Source organism: Chrysemys picta, chromosome 2 (genome assembly GCF_011386835.1).
Source record: "Chrysemys picta bellii isolate R12L10 chromosome 2, ASM1138683v2, whole genome shotgun sequence".
In the NCBI taxonomy this organism is placed as follows: Eukaryota; Metazoa; Chordata; order Testudines; family Emydidae; genus Chrysemys; species Chrysemys picta.
The window spans coordinates 287,046,323-287,058,523 of NC_088792.1; the positions used below are offsets into that span (position 1 = coordinate 287,046,323).

The following is a 12,201-nucleotide window of genomic DNA, read 5'->3' on the forward strand; positions in this document are numbered from 1 at the left end:
CAAGTCCTAAAGATCCTGATAGACAAGATAAAGACTCCAACAAGACAAGAAGGCCGCATCACCTCAGAGACTGAAATTGACAGGGATTTGGCAGCTGCTGAACCTCTCTCAGTAAGTAAAGACAGACACGTCTTTCAGGCTTTCCTCTGCCCTGTGACAATCCTGCTGATGCAAAGCTAGAAGTGTGGTATAATATTGCTGTGTGGGCACTTCTCCTCTGATGTACTGTTTCCCTGAGTCCAGCTCTGCTGTCTGTGGAACAAATACGGCAGTTTTAGAGTACGTGGCTGATTTACCTAATAACATCTGGCAATTAGAAAGTCTTTGAACCAGGTTTCTCACAGTGCTTTGCAAATATTCCCTAGGACTCACAACATGCCTTGGTAGGTCATCCACATTTGTACAGATGTGGGAAACTGAGCCACAAGTTAAGCGAGTTGCTCGCAGTCATTCAAGTTACTGGCAGAAGTGAGAATTTAGTACAGCAGATCTCAGAAGGGGAGAGAGGGTTTGATGGTGTTGGGAAGAGATCTCAGTTTTTACCATTCTCTCCTTTCAGGCAACATGTGCCATCTTTGAGGTGGTGTCAGCACTGCAGTCGAGCAAAGCTGTGCAGGAGCTGCTCCCAGAGTTGTTTCCTGTTCTCCTGCAGCAGATCAGCCAAACTCTTGGACAAGAGATGCCTTTGCCAAGGATAAGCAGCCAGAGGGAATTCCAAAAAGACCTACAACATACTGAGGGCGATCCTTGCCGGTAATTAGAAGGAAGGGAGAGAAACAAAGAGAATTCCAATAGAGTTGTGTGACACTCCCCAGGAGTTCCCAGGGTTACCCGTATAAGATAAAGCCCCAAATATCGGGACATCTGGTCACCCAAGTTTCTTTCTCTGTCTGTTCCCCTCAAAGAGCTCCTGCCCATGTCCTTTTATACAGTTTCCCTGTTAATGGAATGATTCCTTGACTCACTAGCCCCAATCGGACCTTGTAATCAGGTACACCTCTGTCCAATTAGGCCTTCTGTGAGGAACCAAATTAGTAGTAATAGTGACCAGAGTGCTGACTCAAGTGCAAAGCTTCAGCACTCTGTCACATCCTATCTGGAGATATGACCCCAAAATGTCCATTAGTGATCACCACACTCTATGTCCCCAGTGTTTGGGTCCTGATCATGTATCTTTTCCATATCATTGTACTCTGCTAGTGCCCAGACTCCTTGCAGAAAGGAAAAATGACTGCAAAATTTTGTCCCTAGCAAAACTAGTCATATGAGACGTAGGAGACTGAAACTTACCTCCCGGCATCAAGTCCTTCCAGGGACACTGGTATCCAGGATATTGCCAATGGATGACCTGTCGATGAACAGCAGACCTGACAAGTAACCGGGACTTCCTGACTCTGTTCAGGCTGCACCTTCCTACTGCTTGCTGCAGTTCTGTGCCTCTCTTTCCCCAGGCTTTCTATCCAAGCATTAGAGGCTGTGCTTTTCAGAGCTGGGAATGAGAGACTGGGGAGAGCGCTCAGGGAGCAGAGAACACAGAGTCTGCTTGAAAACCCCAAGACTCACCATGAGGGAGTGTGTCTGCTGGTGAGGTAAGAGATCTAGGAGGCATGATTTTATCCTTGGGAATCAGTAGCAAATAGAGTGGCTGAGAGGGAACCTCCAGTTTATAGCTTTGTGGGGGTGCCCTGGGTGGAAACACACAGCTCCCATTCATAGATATCAGAGCTGTATGCTCAGAGCAGCTGAGTTTTTGAAGTGTGCAATCTACCCCATAAGCGGTTTATTTTGTCTTCCAGTGTTCTGCTAAGATCTGAACTAGTAACACCTGAGATCTTACAGAGCCTCCTCCCCTGGGTGAATTCCCCAACAGAAAACCTCCGAGTCACCAGCACAGCTTTCCTTGCCCAGGTAAGACACAGGGTTCTGAAGAGCAGTTTCACCATTAGACTGTTGTCTCATGTTTGCTTTTCTTTCGGGAGTTGTACAGTTCAGTTCATAGGAGTAATTGTCATTTTAGATAGTAGAATGGGTCCTCCTTTATATGGAAACCTCACAGGGAATTTCATTACACCTTTCTGAGTCATTCTCTCTCTGATATTTTTATTGCTGTCATTGCCTATGCTAGCTACACAACCACTGGTGCTGGCTGAGAGAGATACAGAGAGAGTTTGAATTCCTGGACCTCTTCTGCCAAGTCCTAGTGCTGATACTAACCAACAGCTCCTGATCTTGGTTTAGCTCAGCAGAACTTCTGAATGAACCTAGTGTCCTAATACTATAAAACAAGCACCATACAAATACATTCACATCTATCCTAGGTTCTCATTACTGTAGTATCTGAGTACCTCAAAACTCTTTAATGTATGTATCCCTACGACACTCCTGGGAGGTAGGGAAGCACAATGATTCCTATTTTACAGGCAGGGAGCTGATGCACAGAAGGGCTAAGTGACTTGCCCAAGGTCTTTGAGAGAGCAGGAAATTGAACCTGGTTCTCCTAAGTCCTGGGCTAGTGTGATAGCAGCTGGACCATCCGCCCTTTCCACAGCCTTCCTCTAACATCGGCATCATATTTCCCACTTATGCTAAGCAACTATCTCAGGGTCTCATCTGGTTCTAAGAAAAACAATCGATCTGTGCCTGTGATGGGCTGTACCTGGGCTTTGAGGCCCCTTACAAGAGGCCCGGTGGTCCTACTACACCCTGCCCCAGGCAAACAGCCACAAATCTGGGTCTGACTAGAGAGGCCTCATGAAAGCAGCCAATCAGAGCCCATCAGGCTCAGCTGAAAGGAGCTGCAGGGCCTTAGCAGGTCAGTTCCTGGCAGGACCTGGAGGGGCAAGAAAGGGGGCTGCTCTCTGGCCACAGAAATTCAGGGGCTAGCCAGAGTTTGATTCTGGCAGCATTTGCTTAAGCTGGATTTGCAGGAAGAGGGTCCCTAAGAACTTTAACCCGGAGGTGAGGGTGAAGCTAAAAGTGGCTGGTAGGAAGAAGCAAAAATGAACTGAAATCAAGCAGTGCCTAGCTACTGTTTCCAGGGTCCATGGTTTGGAACCCAGAGTTATGGGCAGGCCCTGGTTCCCCCACCATCTACAGTGGCATAAGCTCCATGGAGGGGACAGTGCTTATGGAGAGCTTGAACAAAGGGCAGAATTTCAAGGACCCAGAGTTGGGGCGGGAGACCCTAGTGAGGGCAATGGGATTGTTCTTGACTACCCCAGAAGGGGTTCATTTGGACTTTGGGACACAGCCAGAGGCCTGAGCCACAGAAGACTCACTGAGGTCGGCTGGCAGGGTGCGCCAGGGGTGAGAAAAGGACTGTGGTACCAGACCCAGCCACTAAGAGGCTCTCAAGAGGTGAGTGGATCCCTATGATCGTGCCCAAAAGGAAAGCTCCATGTTTTAAGACATTTCTCATTTGTGTGGAATAATAAAGTTACAGTGTCTTATGTGCCAAGTGTCAGAGGGGGAGCCATATTAGTCTGTATCCACAAGACTGTGGCTGTAGGAGGACTCCTTGTTGTTTTTAGTGTATTCCATGTCTGCTCAAATTATATTCCCAATCTTAATGATCATATTGGGGCTAATGGACATGTTGATTTTATTTCAGCTAATGAGTGACCCCATGCTCAGGGAGAAGAAGTTCCTTAAGTCTGTCTTGAGCATCTTGGAAGAAAGGTCACGTGACAGGAACAGCATTGTCCGCCAGATGGCTGTGAGAGGCCTGGGAAATTTAGTCTATGGGGCGCCTGAGAAGGTAAGAGAGATTACTGAATAGAATGCAGCATAACTAGAGAAACCAAGAGAGAGAGTTGTTCAGAGTTTCCAGAGGCTGCACAAAATGCACTAGGCCAAATTCTGCTCTCTCACATCCCCTAGTAACCTCTTTGCAGTAAACATAGAGCAAGCTGGATCCTTTGGTAAGCTGGGCATAAGTCAACAATGTGCACTTTAATATGACCATATGTAAATGTATACATCTGGGAACAAAAAAATGCAGGCCATACTTACAGGATGAGAGACTCTACCGCAGGAAGCAATGATGCTGAAAAAAACTTGAGTCATGGCAGATAATCAGTTGAACATAAGCTCCCAATACGAAGTTGTGGCCAAAAGAGCTGAAATGATCCTTGGAGGTATAAACAGAGGAATCTTGAAGAAGAGTAAAGAAGTTATTTTCCCTCTGATTATGGCACTCATGTGAGCACTGCTGGAATACTGCGTCCAGATCAGGTGTCCACAGTTCAAGAAGGATGCTGATAAATTAGAGAGGATTCAGAGAAGAGTCGCAAGGATTGGAAAATATCCCTTTAGTGATAGACTCAAGGAGCTCAATCTATTCAGCTTTACAAAGAGAAGGTTAAGGAGTGACTTGAGGACAGTCTATAACTACTCACATGGGGAATAAATTTTGATAATGGGTTCTTCACATTAGCAAACAAAGGTATAACAAGATTCAATGGGGAAAAATGAAGCTAGGCTAATTCAGACTGGAAATAAGGCATACATTTTTAATGGTAATTTTAATTAACCATTGGAACAATTTACCAAAGGTTGTGGTGGATTCTCTGTCCCTAGCAATTTTAAAATCAAGATTGGATGTTTGTCTAAAAGATACGTTCTAGTTCAAACAGAGACTGTTTCGGGGAAGTTCTATGTTATGCAGGAGGTCAGACCGGATAATCACAATGGTCCCTTTTGGCCTTGGAATCTAAGTAACTAGGAATCTAATAATAGAATTACACAGGGGTATTATGGCACCAAGTTGGGCTCATTGTAGCTAGCACCTGGTCTGAAATATAGCTATAGGTCTCTGGGGGGAAACGGGGTTGATGAAATTCCCACAGCTTCATAATTGCTAAAGAAAACTTATTAGAAGTGTGATCAGTGATAAGTGTTCTTTAATGTCATATGTTTGTACAGGTGAAAAAGCACAAGAAGTTTCTTCTGGACATACTGATCGGGGCCTTACATGACATTTTCAGTTCGGAAGTCATTGGCGAGAGCATGAAAGCACTGGCCAAAGTCCTGAAGGAGCTGAAAGAGAAGGACATAGGTTCTTCCTTCAAAGACCTCACCCAACAGATCCGGACCTACTTTGACGATGTATGTGAACAGATCTCTCCAACCCCAGTTCAACCGATCTTGATTAGACTCCATTTACAATGCGTGCTGTGGACTCCCTGGGCATTGCTCATGTCGGAGTGAAGAGATTTTAGGCCCCAGGGAAGAGAGGTGTTTTACGGAGGAGGAGAACATTAGGAGGATGGGAATGGCATCCCTGCTCCCACAGTCTCACCCGTCTATTCTTCTTTATTGCCACTGAGAACCTCAAAGAAAATCTGAATACTAGATTAGATAGCTAGATAACCATCAAATGGGGGTTACAGAGTACAAGAGAGAGTGTTGGGCTTGTTCTATACCATTTTTATGTGAGAAGGGTGGAATGATAATTCCGTTTTGCACAGAATTTAGAGATTTCAAATTTGGGTTTTGTTCCTATTTGTGGGAACCCCTCTCCCCAAAGTTCAAAACTCTTTGTGAAACAGAATTACTATTCTCAACTTAGCTCTATTGGAAGCCTTGGCCCAGGGCAGTCTGCTCTCAGACTATCCCGGTGCTGGGAACCCAGGAAACTCTGGGAGCTAGAGGTGTCAGGGAGTTGCAAATTTGAGAGCCAGGACTCCCAGGGTCCCAGAAGCTGGGGGCCTGGAAGCCCATGATCCCAATCAGCCTGCTAGATTGGCTGCCACAGAGCTGGATGGGTGCACTGGAAAGACACCAGGCAAGTTTCTAAGGACCCCTACCTGGCTTCCGGAGGAATTTCATCAAAACTGAATGGTCTCTAAAATATTTTGATGAATCAGCAAATTCGAACAAAAAATTGGTTAATTACCCTTTTTCCAACTAGCTGTAGTTGGAATCACTCTACTTTAGCGTAGAAGAGATGGCTGTGCAAAGTGCATGATGTGATTGTCTCTTAGTTACTAACTTGCGGGGCTTTCTTGGCTGTAGGAGGATGATGCTCTTCGCTCAATGGCCTTTGTCCTATTTGGCATCCTGGCCCGGCTGACAAAGAGAAAATGGAAGACCTATTTCGCCAACCAGGTTAAAAAGAGCTGGGTCACACTTCTGCTGCACCTGCAAGACCCAAACCCTGAGATTTCAATGGTAAGACCGACAGTGACTTATTTACTAAGCAAAAGGAATCTTCCTCCCAATGCCAGGGGAGCTCTGCTATTCCTGCCTGCTGTGGAGGCCCAAATTCTCCCCTCAGTTCATTGCTCTTCTGCTGAGTCAGTTCCAGCCAGGTTGGTCCATGGCTGCCTCCCCAGAATCCAGGAGAGGTCATGGGTCTGACCCCGACAGGTCTCTGTTCCTGTCTGTCTCTGCACCCCAGGCTCCTGCCTCCCCAGAACAGAGAGACCACAGCTATGCCTGGTGTAGCAGCTTTCATCGGTATATCTGTTCCCAAAAGACATTGATGCTATCTCCAGGTTTCAGTTGAAGCTCTCCCGTCTATTAGTCATTCCTGCATGTTTTCTGCCAATTACATCCAGATGAATCCCGTTTTTTGATCCTGGAATAGATGAGCAGGCACGCAGATGAGTTCCCTTTGAATGAACATAGCACTCGGTAGGGAACCATTCAATGGTGTGACGCTCTTTTTCAGGAATGCAGAGCTACGTTTCACCTCTGTTTACCGTTTTTGGGACTGAAGAGACTCCAAAGTGCAATTAATGAGCACCTTGGTGGCACAGCCGAGCTGAAGCCTGAAGAGCTCCAGGTGGACATTTGCAGACACCTTGTGAGTGAGCTGTTGAACTGTCTGAGATTATTGACTGGAGTGGTGGTGTAGAGGTGGGGGGGGGGATGTGTGATGGATGATGTAAATAACTGTAAGATTGGGATATATGACTGAGGGTGATGGGAAATGTAAATCTGCCACACATTCCCATTGTTCCCACTTCTACCCAGCCACCTGTTCTCTATCTTATTTACCTGTGGTTTGTAAAAGCATGTGCTGGCAGTCAAAGGGCACTTCTAGCCAGAGAGAGCTCATGTGTCCCTGATTTCCTCTAGGCCAAAGAGAATGCAGAGCTGCTGGAGAAATTGTACCAAACCACCATCACGTACTTCTATAGCAGCTGGGAAGAGATCCGGGCAGTTGCAGCCAACTTAGCTGGTGAGAGATGATGCCCAGTGTCCCTTTCGGTATTTCCATTGAGGGAGACAGAAACAATCCCACTGTGCAGCGCTGAGCTGCCATTAATCTCTCTGGGCCTCAGCTTCCCATCCATAGATGGAGATGTTAATCTCCCTACCTCTCCAGTGTGGTGGATTAGTTGCTATCAAGTGCTTCGGGATCATTGCAGGGAAAGCACGGTGCAGTCATTTAGTAGTAGAGGCAGGGACATTGTCATGTAGGGCATGGTTACACTTTGAGCTGGGTGTATAATTCCCAGCTTGATGAGACGTACCCGCACTAGTCCTGCGTGCTAGAAATACAGAGTAGTTGCGATGGCAGGAGCAGCAGGAGGTTTAACCACCCCAAGTATGATCCCATCCAAACCCCAAAGTCTATTCTTAAGGTGGCTAGCTCCTCCCACTGCTCGTGCTGCCTTAGCTACATTCTAATGTTAGCATGCTATCGCTGTCAGAGCCAGTGTGGGCATGTCCCATTGAACTGGGAGTGATACCCCTAGATCAAAGTGCAGACCTACCCACAGTGTTGTTCAGTGCTCCTCACTGCTACTTCATCATTGGGAGGCATGCAGCCCACCTCCCCATAGCGCCTGCTGTTTCAGGTTCCTGGCCACACCACCTTGTCAAGGAAGCATTAGGTTCCTCCTCTTTGGCCCTGTGCCCTCTTCACCCTAGCACACCCATGTGAGACAGGCAGGCATTGTGGCCTACGTCTCACCTATCAGTCACCTTGTGAGATCCCTGCTTAGAACTCACTTATTCCTGGCCCCAGTCCTTTGCTCAGACCACTAGACCAAGACACTATCTTAGTATGTCTCCAATAACTGACAGCAGTGGCAAGAGGAACACAGACTGTTTCAAGCAAATGGGTTTTATGGAAACATTCTTTTTAAAAAATGTCTCTCTCATTCTCTTCAGTGTGGACTCTAAACTGCTCTAGCATCCTCTTGCCCACAGCTCACCGTTAGGCCCACAGTAGGAGACGCCAAAGACCTGTCTAGGGGCTGCTAATATCACTTTGCACTTAACAAGGGAAGGTTTTATTATTGTTGTTGTTATTTATTTTACATTGTGTATTTAGGCATCATCCTGGAACACACAGACAGGCAGCGTATGAAATGGCTGGACCTGGAATATCTGCTGATGTGTAAGTAATAAATACAGCTGAAGTCCTGTTCATTAGTGAGTTCTAAAGGAATTTAGCTGGCAAGCAGCAGTAACCGATACCACTGGTGCAAAGTGCATCAGCCCCACAGCAAAGGACAAATTCACTCTTGCCCAGTAGAAAGTCCGCTTTAATTTTCCCTAAAGGAGGAAGCTGCAGAAGGTGTGATATGAGTCAGTACATCTCCTGGATGTCCTGGCAATGCCCCCTCCACAGCCAGTGCTATCCACTCTTTGGGCTTTATTGGCTCTCTGTGGACTCCCCAGGTGAGAAGAAGTTGTCGTCACTTTCTGCTACCTCGAATTTCCCACCCGCATTTTTTCTTCCAGTAGGTGCCCTGTATCCTGCATAAACCAGCTTGGAGCTGGCCTCTGTTAAACTCCAGGTTTATTTGAGCTCAGGCAGTGTCTCCTGAATAGAGATGGAAAATAAACTTAAAAGTGGAAGCTATTCAAACAATGGGCCTTCTTCCATTTACAGCAGAGTGGATGACTTTCTGGTAGAGTCAGGGTCTCCCCCTAGTTGAGAGCATGGAAGGGACCCAGTGGAGGAACCTAAAGCTTTGTTTGTATTGGAGAGCTGCTGTAGTGTGGTATTCAGTGGTAATAAGTCACCGGCTATTTCAGGCAGAGGTGACTATACGAAAAGTGGGGCATATTCATCTCTCATGTATTTTCCATCCCATTAGAAGGACTGAGCCCAGTCTCACATTTTTCCATGTGATCATTCTGCTCGGATAGTTCAAGGTTCTGTGATCACACTTAGCTGTGATTTGACAGTCTGTTCACTAACGTGTTGTCCTCTGTAATTTCAGCTCTCCAGGTCCTACAGAAAGACCCAAGTCCCACTGTCCAGCTGGTGGCAACTGAGATCATAAGTGACATCTGTTCTGGCCGAGTGATTGGGGAATGAAGCGGAACGGAGACAAACAGAAGAAGGCGCTCCAGTAGTATAAGGGCCCTACTGTCAATCAAATGTTCACCCACCCCTTGCCCACCCGTCACCAGAAGTCCCACACCCATAGGGAATTACTTCTGGGGTCAAGGCGGACACATAACCAGAAGCAAGATGTGTCATGTGGCCCCTCTAAGAACTCCTCTCACTACCCTCTACCAATCAGAAGGGGTTTCAGCCACTGGGGACCACCCGAGAGGAGATTTGACCAACTGGGGGGAGTTCCAGGGCGGGGTGCCCTGTCTGGAAATGGTTCATGTGACCCCTCGAAGAACTCCTCCCACTGTCCTCTCCCAATCAGGATGGGTTTCACCCTTATAGGAACGCCCTGAGAGAAGATTTGACCAATCAAGGGGAGTTCCGGGGCAGGGTGACCTTTCTGGAAATGGTTTGTGTGACCCTTCTAAGAAATCCTGCCACCGCCCTCTACCAATCAGGAGGGGTTTCAGCCGTTGGGGACCATCCCAAGAGATTTGACCAACTGGGGGGAGTTCCAGGGTGGGGTGACCTGTCTGGAAATGGTTCATGTGACCCCTCGAAGAACTCCTCCCACTGTCCTCTCCCAATCAGGATGGGTTTCACCCTGATAGGAACACCCCGAGAGAAGATTTGACCAATCAAGGGGAGTTCCGGGGCAGGGTGACCTGTCTGGAAATGGTTTATGTGACCCTTCTAAGCACTCCTGCCACCGCCCTCTACCAATCAGGAGGGGTTTCAGCCGCTGGGGACCACCCCAAGAGATTTGACCAACTGGGGGGAGTTCCAGGGTGGGGTGACCTGTCTGGAAATGGTTCATGTGACCCCTCGAAGAACTCCTCCCACTGTCCTCTACCAATCAGGATGGGTTTCACCCTGATAGGAACGCCCCGAGAGAAGATTTGACCAATCAAGGGGAGTTCCAGGGCAGGGTGACCTGTCTGGAAATGGTTTCTGTGACCCTTCTAAGAACTCCCGCCACCGCCCTCTACCAATCAGGAGGGTTTCAGCCGCTGGGGACCACCCAAAGAGATTTGACCAACTGGGGGGAATTCTGGGGTGGGGTGACCCATCCGGAAGTGTTTCGTGTGACCCCTCTTAGAACTCCTCCCACCACCCTTTACCAATTGCGATGGGCTTTGGCTGCAGAGGACCGCCCCAAGAGGAGATTTGGCCAAAATAGGCCAGGTTCTTGGATGGGGTGAACCACCCAGAAGAGGGTCATGTGACCCCTCTAAGGACTCCTCCCAACGCCCTCTGCCAATCAGAATGCAGAACCATCACCCCATAAGTCCCAGTACTGGGCAGAGGAGGCAATCTCTTACCAAGAAGACATGTTTTAGAAATTGTGGAAAGGCTGAGAGGAAACATGGACTCCTCTACCACCCCCGTGAGAACTTCAGACTTTGTTTTAGCCCCGAGGACCTTTGGACTTGTATGGAGAAAGTGCTACAGCAGTGACAGTTCCAAGGAGGGCCCTTTGACTCCACCGTTGGTAGATACCTTGGAACCCGACCCCAAAACCCAAACCTTCGTGAGACACCCCAATGAGTGTGACAGCCTCTCATTGTCCACCCCCCTAAAGTTGGAAGAGGATCATGGCTTGGGGGAGTCACCAGTGGACAAGGTGAACGGGAAAGACGTCGCTCAGGTAAATGAATGATTAAGAAGCGACGGTTGATCATGGGGGCGTAATGGGGTTAGGAATCGACCTGGCATTGCATAAATCTAAAAACAAGCAGTGGGGTGCTTACTCTGTTTTTTGTCTGAAAATCTATCAACAGGTCGACGATGCCTTTCTAGAGGCCTTGGAGAACTTACACGTCGGTAGCCCTGTGGAAGTAAATATATCATGCATCAGCTGTTTTTGCTCCTGTCTGAGATACAGATCTCAAAAGGAAAATCCAGAAAAGGACAAAATAGAAGAATGAACCAGATCAGACTCCTTCATTGTAGGGGTCATGGCATCCATTTTTACAGGCGGCTGTAAAAGGTTGTGTTAAACCAGGCAATTAATAAAACTTATTGAAATGTGTCCATATGAATGTGTCCCCCTCCATACTTGTGTTAGTAAAAGACGGTACTGGGAACAGTCATGTCTCCACAGATGACTCTGTTTAAGAAAATATATTATACCCCTAGGGAAGTTGCGAGCTTTGGCGCGGTGAATCCTCTTTTTCAAGTGGCCAAAAAGCATAGTAAAACGAACTAGAAGACAGGCAACAGCTTGGCTTTCAGACCAGTATGCTTACACTTTACACAAACCGGCTCGAATACAGCTTCACAGGAGGGATTGGGGCTGATGTACATTAAAAGGAGGAAGAGAAAGAGAAATGTATTATACCTGCAATGCACAGGTCCCCCAATACCCTTTAAAAGAAGGGCTTTGATGCGCAGGGCCAGCCATAAGCGAAAGTCCAAGAGGAAGCCTGGGCGAAAGAGAAGACGCTCTCCGCCTAGTAAAAGAGAGATATTTTAATCAACATGGCTTTTGTTCACTGCGGGTCTGAAGAGTGCACCAAATCCGAACTAGATTTGTTTCAAATAGCCCCTACCCAGACCAGCATTGAGAAAAGCATCTACATCGAGGTGCCGCTTCTATCGGCTGTTACGAAGTCTGTCCCCATTGATGTTTTTATAGCACGGAATGGCATCGATTATATGGATTTAAACAACACACTTCTGTATCTATGTTGCAAGATTGTAAAAGGAGACGGAACTGAACTCATCATGGACGCCGAAGTGGGCCTGGTGAATTATCCCGTGGCCTCTGTTTTCAGTCAGTTGGATGTCACACTGGGAGACGGCCTTGTAAGCCAAAGCAACAACTGTTACCCTTACAGGGCCTTTATAGAATCGGCGCTCAATTACAGCGACGACACCTTTACCACGCAATTTTC

The 12,201-nt window shown here is 47.4% G+C and overlaps 1 protein-coding gene and 1 long non-coding RNA gene across 2 annotated transcripts; both read left to right on the forward strand.

Annotated features, from left to right (window-relative positions):
* The first annotated feature begins 1,461 nt into the window (after nt 1–1,461).
* LOC135981187 (uncharacterized) lies at nt 1,462–3,678 on the forward strand. Its single transcript, XR_010598146.1, has 3 exons — nt 1,462–1,589; nt 1,797–1,908; nt 3,611–3,678. It is a non-coding gene; the product is annotated as an uncharacterized LOC135981187 (long non-coding RNA).
* A 17-nt stretch (nt 3,679–3,695) lies between these two features.
* LOC135981215 (protein maestro-like) lies at nt 3,696–9,386 on the forward strand. Its single transcript, XM_065582483.1, has 7 exons — nt 3,696–3,757; nt 4,924–5,106; nt 6,016–6,258; nt 6,674–6,808; nt 7,084–7,186; nt 8,288–8,353; nt 9,186–9,386. Exons 1-7 carry the CDS (start codon nt 3,710–3,712, stop codon nt 9,281–9,283), a joined length of 876 nt encoding a protein of 291 aa, XP_065438555.1. The 5' UTR covers nt 3,696–3,709; the 3' UTR covers nt 9,284–9,386.
* The last annotated feature ends 2,815 nt before the right edge of the window (nt 9,387–12,201 follow it).